The 25,229-nt window shown below is 34.8% G+C and overlaps 4 protein-coding genes across 5 annotated transcripts; 2 read left to right on the top strand and 2 right to left on the bottom strand.

The window, feature by feature from the left end:
- The first annotated feature begins 5,882 nt into the window (after positions 1-5,882).
- On the top strand, positions 5,883-7,891 carry LOC116021789 (UDP-glycosyltransferase 73C4-like). The gene is made up of 2 exons (XM_031262265.1): positions 5,883-6,520; positions 6,638-7,891. The coding sequence occupies exons 1-2, from the start codon at positions 5,999-6,001 to the stop codon at positions 7,583-7,585; spliced, it is 1,470 nt and encodes a 489-aa protein (XP_031118125.1). The 5' UTR covers positions 5,883-5,998; the 3' UTR covers positions 7,586-7,891.
- Positions 7,892-9,353: 1,462 nt separating this feature from the next.
- Positions 9,354-10,225, bottom strand: LOC116023408 (uncharacterized mitochondrial protein AtMg00810-like). The gene is made up of 4 exons (XM_031264408.1): positions 10,153-10,225; positions 9,745-10,039; positions 9,592-9,661; positions 9,354-9,506 (listed from the first exon to the last, which is right to left on the bottom strand). The coding sequence occupies exons 1-4, from the start codon at positions 10,223-10,225 to the stop codon at positions 9,354-9,356; spliced, it is 591 nt and encodes a 196-aa protein (XP_031120268.1).
- Positions 10,226-12,983: 2,758 nt separating this feature from the next.
- Positions 12,984-15,686, top strand: LOC116021998 (flavone 3'-O-methyltransferase 1-like). The gene is made up of 4 exons (XM_031262538.1): positions 12,984-13,387; positions 13,956-14,377; positions 15,048-15,112; positions 15,263-15,686. The coding sequence occupies exons 1-4, from the start codon at positions 13,104-13,106 to the stop codon at positions 15,560-15,562; spliced, it is 1,071 nt and encodes a 356-aa protein (XP_031118398.1). The 5' UTR covers positions 12,984-13,103; the 3' UTR covers positions 15,563-15,686.
- Positions 15,687-21,615: 5,929 nt separating this feature from the next.
- On the bottom strand, positions 21,616-25,026 carry LOC116023044 (CHD3-type chromatin-remodeling factor PICKLE-like). Of its 2 annotated transcripts, XM_031263991.1 has the most exons (6): positions 24,465-24,572; positions 23,663-23,772; positions 23,474-23,555; positions 22,883-22,945; positions 22,142-22,189; positions 21,616-22,060 (listed from the first exon to the last, which is right to left on the bottom strand). In XM_031263991.1, exons 1-6 carry the CDS (start codon positions 24,540-24,542, stop codon positions 21,986-21,988), a joined length of 456 nt encoding a protein of 151 aa, XP_031119851.1. In that variant the 5' UTR covers positions 24,543-24,572; the 3' UTR covers positions 21,616-21,985. The 2 variants fall into 2 exon arrangements, 1 of the variants encoding a protein (XP_031119851.1); XR_004099343.1 differs by lacking the exons at positions 21,616-22,060; positions 22,142-22,189; positions 22,883-22,945; positions 24,465-24,572 and adding an exon at positions 24,762-25,026 and having other exon boundaries at positions 23,533-23,555.
- Between the last annotated feature and the right edge of the window lie 203 nt (positions 25,027-25,229).

Genomic DNA, 25,229 nt, shown 5'->3' with positions numbered 1-25,229 from the left:
AGAAACTACCACTGCCAATAGGCACTTGCAAGATCAAGAGTTCATAGTACAACAAAGATCTAAGTCATATATACAAACATGAGACAAATCTACAACTTCCTACATCACAATTTCATTGCATAACACTGCCCTCTATACTACCACAATAACTCAATTGCACATGAAACATTACCAAATACCAATAAATAAATTTTTTTAAAAAGTACTGAAGATAAAGACAATGACAATGCTATCTGAAAGAGAATTAAAAAGACTTAGAGAAATTCAAACGGAAAAGTAGTATTTATTTATACTATCATTTTAAGACTAAGTATTTATATTAGCGTTTTTACAAAATTGTAAATATTTATTATAGTAAAATTATAATCAGTCTTTCATATATATTATCTTGCATTCATAAACTTTGAATTATCGATTTAAATAAACAAATTCAACATTCAATTACATATGCATGAACATCTCATATATAATATACTTTAAAATACTTATTTTTTTGTTCATCTATACTTTTCTCAACCTATAAACTTGAATTGTATGCTGTCGCTTTACTTTTCCTAGACGGGTGGATCATCTTTCCACTTCACTAACACCAACAGGGCGCTTGGTTGGAGGGAAGGAATTAGGTGGGAAAGGAATTACAATTCCATGGGAAAAGAATAATGTGGGAATAAAGTGGAGTTTAAATTCCAGTGTTTGGTTGGAGGGAATAAAATTACTAGGAATTTCAATTCCAATGTTTGGTATACATGAAAATTGAAAGGGAATAAATAGTATAAAGTTCAAAATGCCCATTGTTATTGTTGTTGTTGTTGTTGTTATTATTATTATTATTATTATTATTATTATTATTATTATTACTATTATTATTATTAAATGACAAGTACACAAAAAATATAACATATTAAATTCAAATACCACTCATCTACCGTATGTCTTGAACTAGATATATTGTAATTAATTTTCATGCAAATATTTCATCAAATGTATGTTAAACTTCATAAGTTCAACATACATCAATATTAATCCAGGAACCAAGATGTACATAATGTGCTTTTCAAAGTTTAGGCAACTCAAAATTTGCTTTCAAAATTTCTGCATATTGAGATTTACACAACTCACGCCATTCCATCACTATTTTGAACAATTTTGCATATATATTTTGAACAGATCGGCGCACAAACAGAAAATTTTGCTTTTCAAAATTTAGATAAATACGTTATATACACATATCAAATTTAAATATTTAAGAGGTATGTTTAAATATTTAAGAGTTATGAGAAAACAAGATAATACATGGTATTAACTAAAAGAGAATGTCAAACATCAATTTTAGGTTAAAAAAGAGAAGGGTAATTTTGTCTCAGGAGTATCTTTTTTTATTCCTAAAATCCATGGAATTGAAATCCAAAGGAGGGGCATAGGATTCTAATTCCCTCCAATCAAACGAAGGAATTTAGTTACATTCGAAATTAAGTGGGAATTTAGTGGGAATTTAAATTCCCTCCAACCAAACACCCTGCAAATACCCATGGATTTGCAGAAAAAAAATTATGAGAAATAAAATTTAATTCTAATAGAAAAAATATACGATTATTTTAAATTTTATTAAAAATTTTGTTAGGTAAGTATTTAAATTATAACTATTTAATTCATTATTGAATTTGTTGCTATTTTACTAATTTGTTATAGGAGTTAATTTCACTTGTGGTCCTAGATTTATAGATGACAATTCAGTTTTAGTCCTTTTTTACTAGAACATTTTCATTTGGTCCTAGTATTATCGTGGCAGAACCAATTTTAGTCCTTTAACAACAAAATCGTTGAAATATCGTTAAATACAAAGGTATTTTAATCTTTTTTATACAAAGTATGTTGAACGGCTATATTTTTTATGTTTATTTTTTTTGAAAACATTCATAATTATTGAAGACCGAAATGTCCTTGTATTTAATGATATTTAAACCGAGTTGTTGATAAACCACAAAAAATGGTCATGCTACAATAATACTAGGACCAAAAGTGGATGTTCTAATAAAAATGGACTAAAAATGAATTGTCACCTATAAATCTAGGACCAAAAATGGAATTAATTAACTCTTTGTTATAGTGTTATATTTGCTTTAAGTGATAAAAACAAAATTAAAATAGAGTCATTTTCATTTTTGGTCCTACTGTTATTGGGGCATTATCAATTTTAGCCCATTTCATTAATTTTTTGCCACATTGCGGCCAATCTTATTTAGTCCTTGCCACTTTTAGTCCACCGTTAAAATTTTCGTCAAATAGCCGTCCAAAATAGGGGTATTTTTGGTCTTTTCATGCTTTGGTCATCTTCTTGACCCTTTGCAGTGGTTTTCCTTACACATTTTCATCCAATGAAGAGGTCTGGCGAAAGCCATGTGAGCCACATTACAAAGCCATGGCTTTCGCCGGACCTCTTCATTGAATGAAAATGTGTAAGGAAAACCACTGCAAAAGGTAAAGGAGATAATCAAAGCATGAAAAGACCAAAATACCCCTTTTTTGGACGGTCATTTGACGAAAATTTTAACGGTAGACTAAAAGTGGCAATGACTAAATAAGATTGGTCGCAATGTGGCAAAAATTAATGAAGTGGACTAAAATTGGCAATGCCCCAATAACAGTAGGACCAAAAATGGAAATGACTCATTAAAATATCAAATTGAGGCAAAACTTTGTTAGGTGATAATGTGGTATTTAGTTGGGACTTTTGCCCCCTACTATAGACTTTGATACACATTATCATATACTATTCGAATCAAATTCGTTATTAATTACAATACTCTATTCGAATAAAATTCATTAGTAATTACAAAACTCCTTATCATTCTACTCTACTTTTTGAACAACTAAACAAAAAATAAGGGAACAAAATGAAAAAGAAAAATTTGTTCATGCATTAAATATGAAATTTTAATATATATACTCAAATACGTATGTGTATATATATTTTTTATATATTTATTTATTTATATTTTAATTATTTATTTATTTATTTTGTATTTTAATTTCTATTTACTACTAACAGAGTAAAGTCCTTCCACTACATACTTAAACACATTATCATTATCAATTATTTAAACATACTATTACTATCATTAGAGCTAGCAAACGCATTAGAGCCCCAAACTACAAGATAGAGATAATATCTTAGCAAACGCATTAGAGCCACAAGATACAAAATAGAGATAATATCTTAACAAACACATTAGAGCAACAAATTAAACTACAAGATAGAGATAATATCTTAGAAAACGCATTAGAGCCACAAAATCGTTTGAAAGTCTATTAACTCCCCACCTTCCTACTCCCTTTCTCTACACTTTGACTTGCCTTAAAGACCAACAAGATCATTATTTGAATCTATCTCTCTATGATTTGCTTAGCTTCTTGCCTATATTTTAGACTTAGTACTTATTTTGATTTGTTATTGCATAGTTTGTGGCATAAATCACAATCAAGAGAGAATGATAATTTTTTACCCGTATTTACTCAGATATTCAAATATAGGCACATCACACGTGTACACTATACCTACAATATCATATTTATGAACTTAATTTTTTTTTTAGGGAAAAGGGTCAAATAAGCCCTCAAACTTTACCTCAAAAGTCAATTAGGTACCTAAACTTTTGAAAGGTGCAATTAAACCCTTTAACATCTCATTTTTATGCAATGAGGTCCGAAAACAGGTTGGTAACCTGTGATAGCAGGTTTGATATCATTTCCGACCAAAAATCACTGCCTGCGACGGCACCGGCCGCCGGAAAAATCAACTGGCGACCACACTGGAAATTTTGACGGAAGGAAGGAAGCTTCCTACGGCTACGCAGCAAGGCATTTGGTTTTATAGTACGCGCAACGGAGAGGGATCTTCCTGAATTGAATTGTATGCAATGTCGAAGAGCGAGGAACCAGCTATCGGAATCCCCTATAATTCGTCCTATCAGGCGCCAGCGCCGCCAACGCAGCAGCAACAATACTTTGTTCAACAAAACCCTTACAAAGCTGGCGTCATCCCTCCGAACGCCATCGTCGGAGACCCCAAGGGAATTCTGATTCAGCAGACTATGTACCGCGACACTCCGGCACCGTTCAACTGCATCCACCGTGGCAATTCTGGACTTACCCTTGTCAAGTAATACCCGTCCCCTCTCCTTTTGATGATGATGATCATATCTGTTTAATTTCCCTAGTTTGTTTTCCCAACTTGAGCTTTAATTTCTTGTTTCTAGATATTTACGCGGTACATTAGAGGCTTTTTCTTTCTTCTACTTAATCTGATGGATATGTAAAAAGATGTTGGCTTGATGAACTCTTTGCTTCTCTCATCATTTCTTGCTTCTAAGACTGAATTATTGGATCCAGTAAGCAATGGCAAGATTCCAGAGAGGCGACCAAATTTGACTTTTCCAGCCACCGGTGCCGTCGCGGTAGTAGTTTTTGGTAGGAAATGATTTCTAACCTGCTACCACATGTCACCAACCAGTTTTTGGACCTCATTGCACCAAAATAAGATGTTAAAGAGTTTAATTACACTTTTAAAAAGTTTAGGTACCTAATTGACTTTTGAAGTAAAGTTTGAGGGCCTATTTGACTCTTTTTCCTTTTTTTTATGTTATCTATAATATTATTTTTATGAACCTAAATTTATGATGCAATATGAACTATGGTCCATTACATAATTTGTTACTCGATCTGGTACTTTCTATGAGTTGTACTTAATTGACTATTTTTATTGATTATTGAATTCAACTATTTGATATGTTTATTCTTTGTACGTACGTGTAGATTTTCGTAATTAATGTTAAGGTAATAATTTTTTTTTAATCACTTTGAGGAGAAAAATAAAAAGATTTATCCCTTCATAGGTCTATGCCAGGGCAATTTATGTGATCTAATATATAGTTAAGTGAAATCAAAAAATTTGGTTATAAGAAAAGGAAATAAATCAAATTTTAGGGTTTATTTGGAAATCCGAAATCATATTTTCCTAGTGTTTGGGTACTCAAGGAACATTAAGTTAAAAAAAAAAAAAATCATTTTGGTGAACGTAAAAAAGGGCTTAATTTGATGAAAAATGTCTTTTTAATTTTTTAATCGGAAGACATATTCTTTATTTTCTATTTCTCTCTTCACTATCTTCTTTTTTAAATTAGTTTTCGGATTATTATTATTACCAAATTAAAACCACAATCACCACCACGACATCACAACACAACCACACCATCACCACCACCACCGCAACAACCGCCCCTAACGTCACCATCACCACCACCAACCCCAACCCCAACACCATCACAATCACAATCACCGCCACCACTGCCACCATCACCACCACCAACCCCAAAACCATCACAATCACAATCACCGCCACCATCACCACATATTATTATTATTATTATTATTATTGTTATTATTATTATTATTATTATTATAACAAATAATATATTATTTTTTTAAAAATGAACCAAACAGAAAACTGCAATTTCTTAACTTTGAGCCAAATAAAAAAAATAATTTTCAAACATTCAGCCTAATACCATAACATTAAAATATTTTCCAAAAGATGAGTGATTTTCTTGAAATTATTTTTTGAAAAATAAATTTCAGATTTCCAAACATACCCTTAATTCTTTTTATTTTGTTCAATAAAATCTTAGGAGTACACTAGTCATTTTCCACATTCGTGACGGCCAAGCAATGGTGCTGCTGTTGCAGCAACATCAATCATTTCAGAGTTCAACATTTTAAGACTTCATGGCTGCCCAAACAAACTCTCCAAGTCTCGATAAAAAATCAGAGGCTTCCTCCTTTCATCTTGCTGGTAAATAATAAACACGTATGCCCTTACATCATCATGAGCAGTGAAATTGGTATTATCAAGGAAAGTTCCAAATTCTGCTTAGTGTAGTATAAAAGACACTAACCCAGAGAAGTCTGGAAATCAAGAAAACCAGTTTCCAAGCTGCTTACAATGGTAGAAGAGCAGTTTCATTTTGTTTTGCTTCCATTTATGGCCCAAGGCCATACGATCCCCATGATAGACTTGGCCAAGTTACTGGCAAACTTGGGGGTTAGAGTTACAATTCTCCAAACACCCCAAAATGCCAGCAGAGTCAAATCTGTGATTGTTCGTGCGCAAGAATCAGGGCTGCCAATCCAAATTCTCCAGATTAGCTTTCCCTGCACAGAGGTGGGGTTACCTGAGGGCTGTGAGAATGTGGATTTGCTTCCTTCTTTTGATCTGATGGTTCAATTCTATGAAGCAGTTAGGATGCTTCAACCTCAAGTTGAGGGGTTGCTGAGAGAGATGAAGCCATCCCCGAGCTGCATAATTGCTGATATGAACTTTCCATGGGCAACCAATGTTGCCCAGAGGCTTAAAATCCCAAGAATTGTTTTCAACGGGATGTGTTGCTTCTCTCTGTTGTGCCTGCACAACATAAGGAACTGGAGTGGTATTGAAAGTGTAGAGTCCGAGTCAGTATACTTTCAGGTAAGGGTGTCCTTTGAAACCTGTGATTTAATATTAACCAATAGGCCTAATAGCTTTGCAGGATTATAATTAGTCCAAAATTCAGCTGGCTGACCCAATTGAACTCCCTATTTTCAGGTGCCTGGACTGCCTGACAGTATTGAAGTAACCAAAGCTCAGATCTCACAAATGTTCACTCCAAGCTCCGCTGGACAGAAGGACATTGCCAAAGAAATAGAAGATGCAGAGGGTAACGCTTTGGGGATTGTGATAAACTCATTTGAGGAGCTGGAATCGGAGTACACCAAAGAATTCGAGAAAGCCAAAGGGAAGAAAGTTTGGAGCATTGGCCCTGTTTCTCTGTGCAACAAGGAGGATTCGGACATGGTTGAAAGAGGAAACAAGGCCACCATTGATAAGCACCAGTGCTTAAAATGGCTGGATTCCAAGGAAACCACCTCTGTCCTCTACGTCTGCCTCGGAAGCCTAGCGCGATTGCCGACTTCTCAGATGATAGAGCTTGGGCTTGCACTGGAGTCATCAAAACGCCCCTTCATTTGGGTTATTAAGCACATTTCTAATGAGTTTCAAAACTGGCTTCAAAGAGAAACATATGAGGAACGAGTTAAAGGGCAAGGCCTTATCATCTTTGGTTGGGCTCCGCAAGTTCTAGTCTTGTCCCACCCTTCTGTCGGGGGATTCTTGAATCACTGCGGATGGAACTCGACCCTGGAAGCTATTACTTCGGGCGTGCCACTCATCACTTGGCCAATGTTTGGGGAGCAATTCTTGAACGAGAGGTTAGTTGTGGATGTGCTCAAAACCGGAGTTAGAGCTGGAGTGGAGTTGCCGGTTTTGGTTGGGAGGGAAGAAGAGACAGGAGTCCAAGTGAATAGAGATGATATTGCACTGGCAATTGAGAAAGTGTTGGGTGGAGGAGAGGAGGCTGAAATGAGAAGAAAAAGAATGAAAGGTCTAGCAGAAATGGCGAGGACAGCAGTGGAGGAAGGAGGTTCATCTTTCCTCAATATTGCCAAACTAATTCAAGATGTTGCAGAGGAAACTAACACCCTGAAATCAGTCTGAGCCTATGATGTTTCAATTTTTATTTGTTAATTTCTATGTCACGTTAGTTACTGTTGGATTGACCATGTAAGCACTTGCGCTTTGCCTTCAAAAATCAACAAACCAGCGTTAAGAACATAAGATTTGTTGGGGTTGTACCTGCAGGTAAATCAAAGTGTAAATCCGTGGTCAATAATTGTGTCATTGTGTGATGAACCTATAATAATGAGTGATGTAAGTATAGCATGAACTGGTATAATGTCATTCTCTCGAAATTATGCGTCCTGTATGTCACATAATAAAGTACAAGTAAAAGATATTAAAATGGCAACGATATAGTATACACTGAGCAACAATATTAAGAGCACTTAACGTTATCATTAGTTGTACCAAACATTGTCATTAGGTACGCCAATGTGAAAAATGTTATCATTAACTGCACAAATGTGAAAATGTAAATTATTGCACTATTATGTGAAAATGGTTGAATTTTTAAGTAATATATTTTACATACACATTTTTACTTGCACACTTGAATATGTTACTTGTACTTTTTAAAAACATTTTACTTGCACTCAAAGTTCGAATCATTTAGAAAATGCCACCGCATGTTTTTAAATTGTATATGATCCCCATTGATTTTTCAGATGGATGGCTCAGATTAGTTCTTTTTTCTCTCATTAGGGCTCGTTCTCAATAAAGTTCTTCCCTATATATATATATATATATAGGGTCAGGATCCCATGAGAACACATCACATGAGAAAACTAAGAACCAATCTCAACCTTACATCTGTAAAACCGAACAGATCATATCACATTTAAAAATCGCTAGAAGTTTCGTAATTATCGTCGACTTCACTTTGCAAACTTGAATAGTTAAATATGCAATATGCTACAACTTAATATGCAAACCTAGATAAATTTTTAAAAATCATTATAAAAAAATCTAAATTTTAAATCTAAACTGTAAATGCTAGACCCTAAGCAGTAAAAAGTGAACTATTAAATCAAATAAAACCAAAAAACTTTGTTATAAACTCAAAAATTGAAATTCTAAGTGAAATGCACTTTCGCATTTTTGCGAATGCAATCTTTTAATGCTAATTTTTCAAAATGTTAATAATAAATGTGCAATATGTTAATACTAAATATTCAAATCTCAAAAATTCTAAAAAGTGCAGATTTTAGTGTTTAAGTTTGCATAGTAAAGTTGATGATAATTATAAAAATGACACCAAGTTTTTTTTTTTTTTAAATGATATGGTCCATCCAATTGCTTTTTAGATTTAAGGTTGAGATTGGTTCTTAATTAGTTTTCTCCCGAGAATTTTTTGTCATATGGATGAGAACGTAATGTTTATATTCAATAGAGTTCAATAATTACAATGATAGAGAATGAAGAAATATATACAGGAAAAGTCTTAGATAGACTATAATTGATAGTCCTAGTGTGACTCATATACATAGAGTCCTAATACTCTCCCTCAAATACATGGTAGACTAGAAACCTGTAGCTTGTCTCCAAGAAAAGAAAACCTAGCTAGGACCTGGAAGAGCTTTGGTTAATATATCAGCAAGTTGATCTTTAGTTGAAATAAAGTTGACTTGAATTTCACCAGAAGAACCTTATCCCTGACAAAGTGATCGATAATCAATTTCAACATATTTGGTGCGAGCATGAAAGATGGGGTTTGCACACATATATGTAGCACCGAGATTTTCACACCATAATTTGGGAACAGGAATCTCAGGAATCTTGATTTCACGCAGAAGATACATAATCATGATTACTTCAGCACAGACATCAGCCAGAGCTTTATATTCCGCTTCTTAGAAGATCTAGCAAATGTTCTTTGTTTCTTACACACCCATGATACAAGATTGGTTCCCAAAAACACAACATAACCACTAGTAGGCTTACGGTCATCAGGACAACTAGCCTAATCAGAATCAGAAAAGGCATGGAGTTCCCCAGACAAGGAATGATTCACACGTAAGCCATAGGATGGTGTACCTTTAACATACCGCAACACCCGTTTGAGGAGCTCTCAGTGTGAGACCGTAGGTGCATGCATATGCTGACATAGTTGGTTGACTGCAAATGACAAATCATGACGCGTTACTGTGAGGTATTGCAACGCCCCAGCTAAACTCCTAAACTGTTTTGGATCATCGTACAGATCTGCAATAGAAATCAAGGAAGACACTTTCGTAGTAGATATAGGAGTAGCCAAAGGTTTGCATTCAGCCATACCAGCACGTTTCAATATATCAGTCATATATCTTTGTTGTGAAAGATTAATAGCATTACCATTCTTTACCATCTCAATACCAAGAAAGAAACCTGGTTCACCAAGATCCCTAATCTTGAATGCAGTAGATAATTTCAACAACAGATCATTCACAAGTTTAGGATCATTCACAATCACAAGAATATCATCAACATAAACCAGTAGGTCTACACATGCAGAATCTTAAGAATAATAGAACAATGACACATATGTCTTAGAAGCTACAAAGCCCACAGAAAGAAAGAACGTGTGTAAACGAGTAAACTAAGCCATAAGAGTTGAGCTTGTTTCAAACCATATAAAGATTGTTTTAACAGACACACATAATCAGGCAATTGAATATCAGTATAACCAAGTGGTTGTCGCATGTAAACAGTCTCAGACAAATTACCATTCAAGAAAGCATTATGAATATCAAGCTGTCTTATAACCCAACCAAAGAGATTACCAGACTCAAGAGCAACCTGGCAGTGGTTGGTTTGACAACCGGACTGAATGTATCAAAAAAGTCCTTACCAGGTACCTGCTTAAACCCTTTAGCCACCAATCTTGCCTTGTGCCTTTCTATAAAACCATCAGCCTTCTGTTTTGTACGAAAAACCCAATTACAACCAATTACATTCAGATGGAGACACCAAGTTGGGGAGAAAGTATAGAGTTGCAAGGGAATGGTGACAAAGAGCAACTCGAAGTTGATCCAAATGAAGAAATGCTCAAGAATGATATAGTTGATGAAATTTCTCGCACAAACGAGGTATGCCCTTCATTGGATGGCACTCCCTAATTGGGTGAGAACTTTAGACTAACTTGGGAACCAAAAGGTGTCAATTTTTTTGAATGTGGAGGCCTCATTGGCCAATCTTCATGTCCAAGGATTCTTACTTCAATTTAGTGCATAAAGAAGACCCAAGGTTCTCTCCACTTGCTCAAGAAAAGGAAAATCAAGGGGAAAATAAGAATGGATTTGATGAAAGAGTATGCTTGAATTTTGAGTTCATGGAGGAACAATGCTTGAGCTTTAAAGTGGTGGACTTGTGCTTAAAGGAATTTGTTGATGGCCACCATGTGAGGCACTATCTTGAAGAAAAATTTGCTAGGAAGGATGTGATGTTCTTTCTCCAATCCAATGATGGTTGATCTTGAGAGGTTGAGTCGAGCTAGCGACGTTAAACTTAGCGCTTCATGGGAGGCACCCCATGTTATCCTTTACTTTCTTGCATTTTATTTTATTGCATTTACTTTTTGAGTTTTATGTGCTTAGTTAGATTTTAGAGTTAGAGTGTCTTGGTTTTCAAGAGGTTTGATTGGGGAATACTTGAGTGAGAATTGAACTATTTTGCTTTGAAGAGTGTGGGGAATGGTTGGAAATTTTGTGTTTATGATGTGTTTAAGTGTTGGATTGATTTGGAGTTGCCTTGGCATGATTTGTAAGTGAAAACAGGTGATTCACGTGAAAAAACAGTGAAATTGCATAACAAAGAACCAGGCTCACGGCCGTGAGGGAGGCCATAACATTTTGAAGCATTTACAGTGTGTTTTCGTGTTTCTAGGCACCTGCCTCATGGCCAGGCTCACGGCCATGAGGGAGGTCATGAGCCTATTTCCAAAAAAATAAATAAATAATCTTCCCCCAATTTCATCCCTAATCTCCCATTCCCCAACCCTTTTCTTCAATTTTTTTTCTTTTCTTTTCTTTTCCCACTCCCTTGTGTGCACCATTGTCATTCTTCCTCGGGTTCTAAAGCTTCTTCTTCTTTTTTTTTTCTTCATTACATCAAGAATTCAAGGTTTGGTTTTCTAATTCTTTTTATTTCTCTCTCTATTGTTTTTAGAATTTGTGCTTCATTATTGATTTTCTTCTTTGAATGCCCTCTATTGTGCTTAACTATTTGTCCATTGAGAAAGATGTCTAGATTTTTAGTATGGGGGGGGGGGGGGTTGTTTTGGCTTTAAAAATAATTTTTTGTTGAACTGTGCTTGAAGAACCCAGTGTGCATAACTGTGGGTAATTTATTTTCCTTGTTTTGAAGTTGTGACTACTTACCTCTTGTTGGTTGGTGGTTTGATTTGGTAGTACTTGTGCAACCTAGCTTGTCATTGATGATTCAAGGTTGAGCTTTTGATTGATCCAGTCTCTTGTCTCTAACTTAATTCTTTGATCCTGTATGTTATGCATTGCTAGTGAAGCCTTATGTGGAATTCCGGTGATATTTATTTTGCCATAACTTATCTCAATGCTCTCATAGTGAAGTCTAGGATTTGCATGCTTTGAAGTGATTTAGGCTATTGTTGTTAACCCAAGCCTTTAAACCTACCTTTGTTACAATTGTTTTCCCTAATTGTTCCCATTGAGCCTTGTTTTTGTTTAGTGAGTGCTAATCACTTAACCCATTCATTGTTATTGTTTTTTCTTGTTTAACCCTATTATTTAACCCTTAGCCTTTAGCCATATGTTTCTATCTACCTTAGAGGGAATGTAGCATTTGTTCTTTAATTTAGAAGAGATTTCTTTATGGAGCTTATCTTTGTTAGAACTACTCTTGATATCTTTGTCTTAGTGTGGGGGTTTAGTGAAAAGGAATCAATTAGTTGGTTGTTTTGTATTGAAGAGAAGAAAGTTGTTTGGTTGGTTGAAAAGAAAAAAACAATTGATAGAAAAAAAATGTTATTTGAAAAAGGTTTGAAAAGGAAGTTGAAAGTGAACATAGGCTAGCTACGCTATACCATATGAAAACGGTCTGTTAATTCATCCAGATAGAAAACGGTCTGTTCAGATGAATTAACATATCCGGATACCAGATGAGTTTATATTCAATAGAGTTCAATAATTACAATGATAGAGAATGGAGATAAATAATTACAATGATAGAGAATGGAGATATATATACAGGAGAAGTCTTAGATAGACTAGAATTGATAGTCTTTAGTGTGACTCAGATACATATAGAGTCCTAATAATATTATTCATATTTATATATGGAGTAAATAGTTTGATACATTATATCGTTTTTGTCAATAAGAATAATAAGAAATATATAAATTAATTCAATACAATTATAAATTTGCTTTTTCTACACAAACTGACAAAAGCCACACAAGAAGTTAAACCCTCAGCGTGAACTTGGGTGATTTGTTTGGTCAAAATTCTTGCTATAAAAACTAAAATCCTAAGATCTAATGCTGCGCTCAAGTGCTCAACAGAGTCAAGAATAGAGAAACAAATTACAGGGAAAGGAGATCGAAGCAATGGGGAGTGAATCCGAAAGCGCCCAAAACAACGCAAGATTAACGATAATGGAGCTAGCCAACATGATTAGCGTACCCATGTGCTTGAATGCCGTCGTTCGACTGAACGTCGCCGATGCCATTTGGCAAGGTGGATCCAACGCGCCGCTCTCCGCCTCCGAGATACTCTCCTCCGTCCTCCCTTCCGGCGGCGGCGACGCCCAAAACCTCCAGCGCATCCTCCGCATGCTCACCAGCTACGGCGTCTTCCGCGAACATATAAATGCCGATGCCTCAGAGAGAAGGTAGGGGTATTACACATCTTATTATTGATTTCTTTTATCTAAAAAGGAATAAATATAGTGTTTACCAGATCAAACCTTACTATCTACATTTTAACTTAGAGGATATGGTTGAGTGAAACGGATTGAAAGGTTCGATCCTTGACTTTAAGTATGAAGCAGCATTAAATCTCTACATCAGTTGTCCACTAATTAGAGATTTAGATGTGCTTACAATTCTGCCAAGGATTAGTCACTCTATGACGGTGGAAACCTTGGGTACACCAAAAAAACAAAAGAGCATGTCACAGGAATCATTAATTTGTTCAATTATAGTGTTTACACCTTACTATCTACACTTTAATTTAGGGGTATTCTTGAGTGTATAGGACTCATCCATCCTTAACTAATCCTTGGGGATTCGGTTTTTACTTTGGGTATGGAGCAGTTCCAAATCTCTAGATCAAATCTCCACCAATTAGAGGTGTTGATATATCAGCCAGGAATTAGTCATTGTATGACCGGTTAAAATTAAATCTTGGGTACACTAAAGAATGGGTCAAGAAATCATTAATTTGTTGAATTTTGGTAGGTATTCGTTGGGTGAGGTGGGCAAAACCCTAGTGACCGACAAGGATGGGTTATCGTACGGAGCGTATGTGCTGCAGCACCACCAGGATGCGCTGATGAAGGCGTGGCCGCTGGTGCACCAGGCGGTGGTGGATTCCTCATCGGAGCCGTTTGCGAAAGCCAACGGCGAGCCGGCGTACAGTTACTACGGGAAGAAGCCGGAGATGAACGACATAATGCTGAAGGCCATGTCCGGAGTTGCTGTTCCGTTCATGAAGGCGTTCCTGGACGGCTACCATGGGTTCCAAGGTGTAACGCGATTGGTGGATGTGGGAGGGAGCGCCGGAGATTGCCTCAGGATGATCTTGGAGAAGCATCCTAGTATTACGGAAGGAATTAACTTCGATTTGCCTGAGGTTGTTCAGAAGGCTCCCAACATACCTGGTGATCTATGTTTTTACTTTAAATCTATTGGAGTATTTATTGTTATCATCTCTATTCTTTTAGGTACAATACAATAGTTGAGACACTAACTCAGGCTAATTTTGAGTTTCTACCATCAATAGTGAAAATAATAGAATAGTTAGCGGCAACCCAAGTTGGTTAGGTTTCCAAGTTTAACTGATAGGTTTCCAAGTTTAACTCTCGGTGGGTGGGAGCAGCTTATTAACCTTAGCTTTTTTATTTGAGCTGCTCAATTATGACAACTTAAATGGATTTATCTCTAGTTGATCCTTAGCCAGCTGGTCAATTATGACAACTTAGACGGATTTATTTCTAGTTGATCCTTAGCCAACTAGCATGATAATGCAATGTTTACCATCCTTAGCCAACTAGCGTGACAATGCAAATGCACACCATAGCCAATAGGGTAATGGCTGCGAGTTTCTCCGTCCATCACCCAAAAATTCGACCAAGTTGGTCAAGTTCAACCTGTTTGATTCGAGATGTGGCACTATGATAGTTTAGCCCCGCCTCGATGACGTGAGGCCATGGCTTACCCTAGAGAAATGTGGTTGTTAAATGGTTAATGTTCGATCACTATAATTATGATATAAATTTAAGAGTGAATAATATTATCCTATTTCCTTTTGGTTGGGTTGGGTTTATGCAGGTATAACCCACGTTGGTGGTGACATGTTCAAATCCATACCTAATGGTGATGCCATTTTCATGAAGGTACGTAGCCTTTATCTATTAGCTAGCTAGGTGCCTTACGCCCCAATAATGTTATATAAGGGTTTCATACATCAATATGCGATAGTACAATATAATATAAATGCGAATGGAACCATATAAACATAGATTTAATATGTTGTGTTTATGCAGTGGATGATAACAACATGGATGGATGAAGAGGTGAAGGCGATCTTGAAGAGCTGCTATGGTGCACTTCCACAAGGAGGAAAGTTGATTGCTTGCGAGCCAGTTTTGCCCAACCAAACTGACGACACTCAAAGAACAAGACTCCTCCTTGAAGGAGACATCTTTGTGATGACAATCTATAGGGCCAAGGGAAGACACCGGACCGAGGAAGAGTACCGGCAGCTCGGCCTGTCGGTCGGGTTTAGCAGTTTCCGGGCGTTCTACATAGATTTCTTCTTTGCCGTCTTAGAATTTCAGAAGTAGTAACAGCTTAAATTAAGCTGCGCTGGGCTAGGTTACATTGTTTGAACCTATAGTTTAAGATCGATTTGCAGTTAAAACATTCTTTAAGAATTTGGTGGCTTTAATGAGCAAAGATATTATCTCATCTCTATCTTGTAGTCTGTGGCTCTAATGCGATTGGTAGTTCTAATGATAGTAAAGGTGTGTTCAAATACTTGATAATGATAATGTGTTTAAGTAGGAGAAGTTTACTTTATTTAGTAGTAAATAGAAATTAAGATATAAATAAATAAATAATTAAAAAATATATATGAGTTATATTAAAATTTCATATTTAAATGCATGGACAATAATTTTTTTGTTTCATTTTTTATCCCTTATATTTTATTTCATTATTCAAAAGTAGAGAAGTTGACAATGAACTTGGTAATTAGTAATTACTAATGGTACCCATAATAGGGTTCAAAAGTTTTTAACCAAACACCACCTAACAAAGTTTGACTCAGTTTGATATTTTAAATTTTTTTATCACTTAAAAAAAGTATAACACTACAACAAATTAGTAAAATATCAACAAATTCAATAACGAATTAAATAGTTGTAATTTAAATTAGTATTTTCACCCGTGCTATGCACGGAATGGATTGATATAATATAACAATATTTGGATTGATATATAATTATATAAATTATTACATCAAATATTATATAGTGCAATTAATAGTATAGATTGCATTGCAGGAAAATACATTTATTGTATTATTACGTATTTGGGGGAGGATTTTGTTTTTATTAATAGTATAGATTACAGGAAATAATAGTATAGATTGCAGAAAATATATGTACTGTACAGAAAGTTAAAATTAAGGATAATTTTGTTTTTATTAATAGTATAGATACCTAGCTAACAAATTTTTTAATGAAATTAAAAATAATCGTATACTTTTTTATTTTAGATTTAAATTTTATTTCTCTTTTTTTTTTTTTTTTTTTTTTTTTGCTGCAAATTCACAGGTATTTGGTGTTAGTGAAGTGGAAAGATGCATGAACCATCCGTGAAGGAAAAGTAAAGCAGTAACATACAACTTTATAGGACGATAGGTACCAAGTACGTCTTGTCATTGTGAACTTTTTGTGGCCTGTATGCTGTATGCACGTTTTTTCTTGCTGTTATGTTGAATCCAATTTGTTCTGAGGACAAGTCATGTTGAAATTATTGAGGCAAATTATTGTGTGAACTGTGGTTCATACAGCTGTGTGGATCACGGTTCAATTATCGTCGTGAATATTATGAGTTAAAATAGTGTACATTATTTGTTAAAATAGTGTACATTATGTGTTAGAATAACGTACATTATGTGTTAGAATAACGTACATTACGTGTTAAAATGACGTACATTATGTGTAAACTAATATAGGTGTTAGAATAATGAAACGTGAGTGAAGAAGGGCAGTGCCGCTTGTAAAGCTCTTTCGTCAAGTGCGCGATCATCTGGAATAATATAATGTATATTATGTTTTAAAACAATATACATTCTGCTTTAGAATAATATATATTATATTTTAAAATAATGTACATTATAATTTATAAAAATGTATGTTACAGCTAGATGTGCGAAAAAATAAAATTAAACAAAATAGCGTCATTTTTTAACCGTGATCCACACAACTCTGTGGGCCACGATCTATGCAATAACTATTGAACATACATCCGTTGGGCTCCTTATCTCAATCTTTGCTCCAAACCTCCATAGTCCATCCTTACACTTCAATCACTTTCTGGATCCAAGCTTAATTCCTCTTCGGCAAATTATGCTATAGACCCGGGTCCAACTTACAAGATGGACCCGGGTCTATATTCACAAATTTAGAACTCTATGTTCACAATTTTAGAACTCTATATATTCATAATTTTAGATCTCAATATACAAAATTACATTACTTAATATTCACAACTTTTGAACTCTATATTCACAATTTTGTATATAGATTCAAAAATTGTGTTATACTGTTGAACATAGAGTTTTGATACTATTGAACATAGAGTTATAAAATTCTGAACGTAGAGCTATGAATTGTAAATATGAAATTATGAAATTGTGAAATATGAAGTTATAAAACTGTGAACATGGAGTTATGAAATTGTGCACATGGAGTTATGAAATTATGAACATAGAGTAGTGAAATTGTGAAAAATAGACTCGAATCCACCTTGTAAAGTAGACCTGAATCCATAAATAACAACTGTTCCTCTCCCACCTTCAAATCAAAATCCTCATTATTATTGTATTCCCCACTTAATGATAATCAATTTCAATATAATTTTTTATTTATTTCTTGTAGATATGATATGAATAGGAGGCCAATTACATAAAAACAAGTATAGTTTATCATAGAACTACACTCCATATCTCAATTTCTATGACTTGTCCTCCTTGAACATAATAACAAGAAAAACGTGCATACTGTTGTAAAAATAAAGGACATTAAGCAATGGAAAGATGAGGGAGAGAAGAAAGAAGACGAATCTTCACTCATATATCACTACCAGCCAACATTTCATACAACATATTTTCTTTATTATTACATCCTTGTAAGTACCACCTAACTACTACATAATACCGGAGTACAATGATAAGATAATGGAGAAAGTGGAATAATAGTGGAGATATTTGAGAATAATGGCCAATAACCTAATATTTATAATACTCCCTCTTGGCCCATTATCTAACCATACTCAGACTTTGTTAAAAATTTGCTTCGAAAAAATCTGTGAAAAAAAAACAGGTCAGAGAAAAGAGTACACAGTAGGTAAAATGATGTATTACACCGGTTGCATCATCATTAAAAACCTTTGGCCAAGAAAACGCAGTGAGAAAAAGAGTACAACCACAAGCATTCTGGGCATAATCTTCAGGATTACAAATCATAAACTTTCAGTGTATAATCTTGAAGTCTTTGGGGCTTATCTATTTAAGTATTTATATGCAACTTTCCCCTTTTGACATTATTATATCAAAAATCATGCCTCGTTAAAAATCTTACTAGCTAGAAAACCCAATGGGTAAAGGCTAGTGAAAAAGAAAAAAAAAAGAATACATGATCGATATCTATAAATTCATGTGTTGCACTAGCTGTCTCGTTAAAAACCTTTAATTAAGAAGATTATATATATATATATATATATATATATATATATATATATCAAAATTCAATCAAAGGAAAAGAGTACAGCTATTGGACTTTAGGATCCCAATCTTCAGGATTATTCAAGTCCAATATTTCAGATTGATTCAAGTATAATCTTCAGCATTGATTCAAGTGGATGACATTCTCCCTGAAGAAAACAATTTTAAAAGTCTACACGTTCTAACATAATGAAGATATTCTTTCAAAATAAGTCTAGAAAAAGAATATGGTATAATCTTCAAGATTGTTAGTAGAGCGGGCATTCTGTATAACAATATATCTCATAACTCTACTGGAGAACATTCTGTATATCAATCTCGTGACTTTCTTGGAGCTCACGTGAGTTGTATTTTGACACTATATATGCTCTGTCAAATGTATCTTCATTATCCTCTTCGAGTTTAAACGGTTCCTTATCTACCTCAAGAGATTGGAGAACTGTTAGTGTGATAACAATACTACAAAAACACCTTTTAATGTCGGTTATTTTGGGCATACAAAGTCGGTTATTTTCTGAAGTAGTTCTAACATACGTTATGAATAAATTATACTATGTGGTTTTTTCAAATAACTGACACCGTATCTCATTTATATACATATATATATATATATACACGACCGACGTCATATCAATTTTTAATTTTAAAAAGAAATTGTAAAAAGAATTGAAGCGGCATCAGTAATCAATTTCAAGAGCTGATAGATAATTCTCAAAAGCAGAAAACATAAAAAAAAAAAGAGCATCCATCGTAAATTTTGATAGGCAATGGAGTATTAACTAATGCCATAACTAAGGATTAATGCATATACCTTCATTAAAATGCTACTCCATTCTAAAATCTAAAGCAAGAATCGAAAAATATAATACAAGTACATTGAAGGATTAATATATGTATGGAGCAATATTTGTAGATCGAAAGATTCGAAGCAAGCAACCTCTACCGTCGGAGAACGTAGACCTAAAGGAGAACACTTGTTACCACTCCAAGCTAGAAGCTTGCTCGTCGCCGGAGAACATAGATCTAGGGATGAAGAACGAAGATGATGGCGTTGAAGGTGTACGTCAACAAAGAAGCAAAGATGATGGTGGTGAAACTGTTAGAATTCTTTTTGTGTTAAGAGTGAGAGAAAGTGTGCGAGACACTGTACAGATCTAGGTTAAATAAAAAAATAAATAGGACATACGACGTCAGTTCTATGGAGAACCGACGTCGTATGTCTGTAATTTTGTTAAAAAAAAATTAACTTTTAACATACGACGACGTCGTATGTCTTTAATTTTTTTTAAAATTTATTTATAACATACGACGTCGATGATTTCTCCGCCGACGTCGTATGTCTTAATATTTTAAATAAAATATTTATGATGTCGGTTGTTGCAATAAACTGATGTCGTAAATAATATATATTATTTTTACTTTATTTTATTGACATATAACGTCGGTTTGTCAAAAACCGACGTGTATCCTTTTTCTGTAGTAGTGTAAGTAAATGATACGTGTCCATATAAAACATCTTCAATACATTTTTCAACGCAACCTAACTGGTTTGTAACACCCCTTCAAGGAGATACTCGATTTGCATGTCGAGACAATATTTGATTTCGCAAGTCTTTCATTTTAAAAACAAAATTCTGTCTTAGGCATGAGCTAATATCATTAAGCTCTTTATGTATTTCAATAACATTTAAACCATCAACATCGACTAAGATAATAAATAGATAACTCCATGAGCAACTCTTTCATGAGCACATAATGTCACGTATTAATATTCACATATTTCTACTTCAGGAGGAAATAACTGATAAGCACCAAGAATAGTCCGATTTAAGGGTCATTTATGGGCTAAAATTGCATAGTTTGCTACCCATTCATAAGGATTTCATGCATTAAGACTCGGATGTGATCAAAAACCTCTAACACGATTATGGAAGATGTTTTGAAGCTATTTCTACAGCCACAAGAAGGATTCAGGGCCAAAATGTCGAGAAATGACGGGATGCATTTTGCCTCAAAGATTCAAGGCTCGACGCGTCGAGAGCCCTGTGACAGCCAAATTTCAGCTTCGGGAAAATTGTCTATTTTGCCCCTATTTTGCTCCCACTATATAAAGCTCATTATTCCAAGACCTAGGGGAGGCAATTAGGTTTTAGATTAGATTTCTTAGGGTTTTCTCCCCTCTTGGGGGAAAACTTCTCTTTCTATTAGATTAGATTTAGATCAAAGAGAGGGATTGAAGTTTCAAGGATGTAAAGGCTCTATTCTTCTTTGATGGTAACCTTTTAATACTCTTAATATTTCAATATTTATTTCCTTTGAAGCTTTGATTTTCTTCTTTTTGTTGCTTTATTTTCATGCTAGCTTTGTTTAGAAAGGGGATTGGTGGCCCCGAAACTAGCTTTATGGTTGATTTAATGATATGTTTTTCTTAAAGTTGTGAGCTTTATGTTCTTGTATTTGTATGCTTGTGTGGGTGATGTTTGGTGTTGTTTGGTGCCTATGTGTGGCCACACTAGGTAGCAACTCTGTGAAAGTCACTAGTACAAAAAAACCCATAAGCTACACCTGTATAAGTCTTTCCGCTACACCTGTACAGGCGTAGAGTATGAAAGAGTCTCTAAAAATCTAGACTTTCCGCTACACCTCTAGAGAAGGTGTAGCTGAAAGTATTATTTTAACAAAAATTCTAGACTTTCCGCTACACCCTCTCCAGAGGTGTAGCGGAAAGTATTATTTCATAAAAAAAATTCAAAATTCCGCAACACCGCCGGAGAGGGTGTCACGGAATTTCTTTTTTTTTTTTTTGTTTTTAAATAAATATGTTCTGCAACGGAATTTTCTTTCTTTATCCTCTTTTTCATTAATAAATGTGATACACAAAATATATGAAATGAACATCATCTGTAGCATTTCATTCTTTATCCTCTTTTCCATTTGAGTTTCCATTTGCATGACAAAACTTTTGCCAGAAAAATAAATAACATTAATCCTAACAATATCCTAATATGAAACCTAAAAGCCTTAATTACAAGCTACAACAATGTCAAAAAACCTCAAAACAACTTAACCACTAAAATGATTATATATATATATATATATATATATATATATATATAATGGTGTGAATTTCATACTGGGAAAAGAGTCTTCCAGAACTCAAGATCAGTTTTTGGAGCTTCAGAGATTCTAGTAGCCCAAGAAACCAGCATAATCAATGATCCGCCGCATCAACTTGATCACCAAGTGGTAGTTTGTATTAGACCAACATCCAAAAGAGCACAGAAAGGCCTCTTACTTTCACCAGGTTCAACAGAATAATCCTTCCAGTGGCCTATACAGAATGATAGTTCAAAATTTCAACATCTAAAAGAAAAGGAAAATTACTGACCCAGGTATGCAATTAACAATTCACCTCAACATTTCCTTCACTCTTCAGCCAAGAGAAGTCCAATGCAGTAAGCTACATTTATAAGTACAAAGATTAGAACTGGACATTTGAAAATTAAAGGAAAAATGTAAAATATTTACAGAAAGGTTGCCACAGTTACCTCAAGGCCATAACAAGGCAGTTCATGGGCATAAGCAGAAAAAAAAATCTTGTCACCAGCAATGCTAGCAGATACAATTTGTGCAATTATATCCTTGTTGGTCTATGTACAGGTTAAGGTAACCAAGAATGTAAAATGCAGCACAAAGCCTTGCACAAGTATCCATTGAGCTAAAACATTGGTCTATCCCTCACATAGCAGGATAACCAACTGAAATATCCATCCATTGAGCTAAAACATTATCTGATCACTATTACAAAAAATTTCTCCCTACTATGATCAACCATGTGCAGGATAACCATGTAAAGGAGATCCTTGGGATCAACAAATGTAAATTTCACAAAGCATCAATTCTAGAGAAAACTTGATAAAAGCACTTAATTAAAACTTGTAAAATGAAGACATAGCACAGAAAACACACAATCAATGAACACTTATCTCTTTCATTTTAAACTTAAGTCTTGTTGAATGTTGATTTATAAGTCTTAATACATCCACCAATTCGAGAGTATAATACAGACTTAGCACAAGAGATGAACATGAGATAGTTCAATTCTGACCTAGCTTACGCTTTTACTGAGTAAACAAAAGATGATTAAGTTCACCTTCAGTCCAGAGAGGTAAGAATCTGACAGGCCCGTGTACTTTCCAACCATAGCGACTCTTACCTGTTAATCAAATAGAATTGAGTTCAGAAAGAGGAAAGCAAATAAAAGGGAATCCTTTCAAAATTTAGGAATTTAGGGAACCTACTGGTTCATGTAGGTATATCATTGATATAGAAAATCTTAGAAAGATTTTTTTGGGGGGTAGAGGAGAGGCAAAGTATGGAAATACCTCTCATGGAGGCATCAGTGATAGACTTTAGTGTCTCAATGAAAGGATGTTGAGGTGTGACCATGCAAATTGGCAATATCTCTAATTTGGTTTCTTGAATTCACAAATGATAATAATTTGGGTTGTATCAACAACCAAACCAAAGCAAGGCAAATTCCTTTGCCACAGAAAGTATAAGAACCAAATCAAAGTTTAATTCTGCTTCAGTTTCATATTTCTGGCAGAATGGCACCTAAAATATCAAGTGGGCAGTTTCAGACAGGCCATATGCCCAAACCAATTTGGCAGGGGAAGCAAGGAAACAAATACCAGCCTGTGGCAAAATCAGCGAATAAGACGAAGGTATTTATGAAATAAACCTTAAAGGCCTTCAAAAAAGTTTCTTCTTCTTCTTCATCCAAGACAGTTTCCTCATCTCCAGCTTGTTCACGGTTCAGTAATCTGAGGTTGAAACAATTAAATTGCCAAAATAATAAATAGAACTTGAAGTGAAGAAATTTTTTAGATATACCAATACCATACAAAACAAGGAAAGAAAGAAAATGTACCTATCTATAGCAGCATTATCATAATGAATTTGTCTGGATTTTCCTGTTTCATCATTGTCATCAGCAAATAACTCCTTTGACCCATACCTAATGATATCGTCAAGTTCTTCCTGCATTAAGATTTAGATAGCCACAATTGATTTAAGAAAATGCTGTTGATCACAAAAATACCCATCACAAAAGGAATTACTGATTGGCTAAATACTCATAGACAAATATTAACAAACCAGAAACTCAATGCAAAGGAATAATGACTGGAAGAAATACAATACATTTAAAAGGACTATCATTGAGGATTAATAGGGGCAAATGATACTGTTAATAACTGTATGGATAAAGGCAGTTCCAATGATTAAAGAGCACATAAAACTAAATAATAATGGAATAAAACCATTCACAGAACACAGAGCATTCACTTGACACTAAGAAAAAGGTATTAATTTACCATTTCTGTATAACCTTGAGAAATAAATCAAGGCGCTCTGCTTAAATACTTGTAGGAATTTTAATTTGTTTTGCTCTAAATATTACCCTTCATAATGTACTATTGTCATTACTTACAGAGAGGAAATCACCTCACCGCACCCCTCACCCAAAAAAAAAAAAAAAACAAACAAACAAACAAACACACAAAAGTATTAATTAATAGTAGTTTATATGAATGAATCCAGAGAGAATGACTCATACAGAAGGTTTATAGCTCAAATACCTAAATTGGATGGTCAGATGATCTGTTCCCAACCATACATTGGTAAACACTTGAATGAAAAAGAATTTGTTTAAAGCAATCAAGTTCTATTACGTGGTTAATATTTTGAGCCTTGAGCCTCCCAACAACTAGATGTTCTAAAACCATTTTCTTCTTAGTCATCTGCACCATCCTTTCTTCGATAGTTCCTCTTGTTATGAGTCTATATATCATTACCTTGATGATCATAAATAAGCAAATAAATCCAGAAACCCACAACAAGGCATCAAAAAGTCTGAACAGAATGGTAAGCTCATAAGCAAATATTTAACCTTGCTTGTTTGACCAAGCCTATGAGCCCTAGCCATTGCCTGTAGATCAGAAATCCACAACAAGGCATCAAAAACTAACCTGTAGCAGGTAAGGCACGGGCGACGAGAAACAGCAACGACGGCGACGGAGACGAGAAACAAGCAACGAGAAAACCGATGGAGTCTGAGTAGCGGGTGCGGCGGCGATGGAGTCTGAGTAGGGAAATGGAGATCCACTTTCCGACCAACGTTTTTCAGCAGTGAGCGGCGGCGGCGGCTGAAATGCGACATGGAGATGGAATGAATTAAAGGTCTGAAAATTTCGCGAAGGAAGGAAATGGCGGACTGATTATTCGCGAAGGAGGGAGGAGAAATTTTTGTCTCAGATCTAAAAAGTTCGCGTAAGTAATGTATAAGATGGACCGACTTTTAGCGGCACCTGTATGAGCGGGTGCCGCGGAAAGTGAATTATTAAAATAATAATTAACTTTTCGCGGCACCCGCTTGTTGTAGGTGCCGCGAAAAAATCATTATTTTAATAATTTACTTTTCGCGGCACCTGATCCCG

Source organism: Ipomoea triloba, chromosome 6, assembly GCF_003576645.1.
Source record: "Ipomoea triloba cultivar NCNSP0323 chromosome 6, ASM357664v1".
Classification (NCBI taxonomy): domain Eukaryota; kingdom Viridiplantae; phylum Streptophyta; class Magnoliopsida; order Solanales; family Convolvulaceae; genus Ipomoea; species Ipomoea triloba.
Note: the sequence above shows the minus strand (reverse complement) of the source record. Positions and strands in the feature narration are given on the sequence as shown.

Excerpts from the sequence above, each read along its gene's own strand:
- LOC116021789 (XM_031262265.1), top strand. The coding sequence starts at position 5,999 with ATGGTAGAAGAGCAGTTTCATTTTGTTTTGCTTCCATTTATGGCCCAA. Across the intron at positions 6,521-6,637 it reads CCGAGTCAGTATACTTTCAG|GTGCCTGGACTGCCTGACAG; the intron begins GTAAGGGTGTCC and ends CCCTATTTTCAG.
- LOC116023044 (XM_031263991.1), bottom strand. The coding sequence starts at position 24,542 with ATGGTGCAGATGACTAAGAAGAAAATGGTTTTAGAACATCTAGTTGTT. Across the intron at positions 22,190-22,882 it reads CTTACCTCTCTGGACTGAAG|CTTACTGCATTGGACTTCTC; the intron begins GTGAACTTAATC and ends TTATAAATGTAG. Across the intron at positions 22,061-22,141 it reads AGAGTGAAGGAAATGTTGAG|GCCACTGGAAGGATTATTCT; the intron begins GTGAATTGTTAA and ends CATTCTGTATAG.
- LOC116021998 (XM_031262538.1), top strand. The coding sequence starts at position 13,104 with ATGGGGAGTGAATCCGAAAGCGCCCAAAACAACGCAAGATTAACGATA. Across the intron at positions 13,388-13,955 it reads GCCGATGCCTCAGAGAGAAG|GTATTCGTTGGGTGAGGTGG; the intron begins GTAGGGGTATTA and ends GAATTTTGGTAG. Across the intron at positions 14,378-15,047 it reads GAAGGCTCCCAACATACCTG|GTATAACCCACGTTGGTGGT; the intron begins GTGATCTATGTT and ends GGGTTTATGCAG.
- LOC116023408 (XM_031264408.1), bottom strand. The coding sequence starts at position 10,225 with ATGCGACAACCACTTGGTTATACTGATATTCAATTGCCTGATTATGTG. Across the intron at positions 10,040-10,152 it reads GTTAAAACAATCTTTATATG|ATTCTGCATGTGTAGACCTA; the intron begins GTTTGAAACAAG and ends ATTATTCTTAAG. Across the intron at positions 9,662-9,744 it reads TTGATTTCTATTGCAGATCT|TCAACCAACTATGTCAGCAT; the intron begins GTACGATGATCC and ends TGTCATTTGCAG.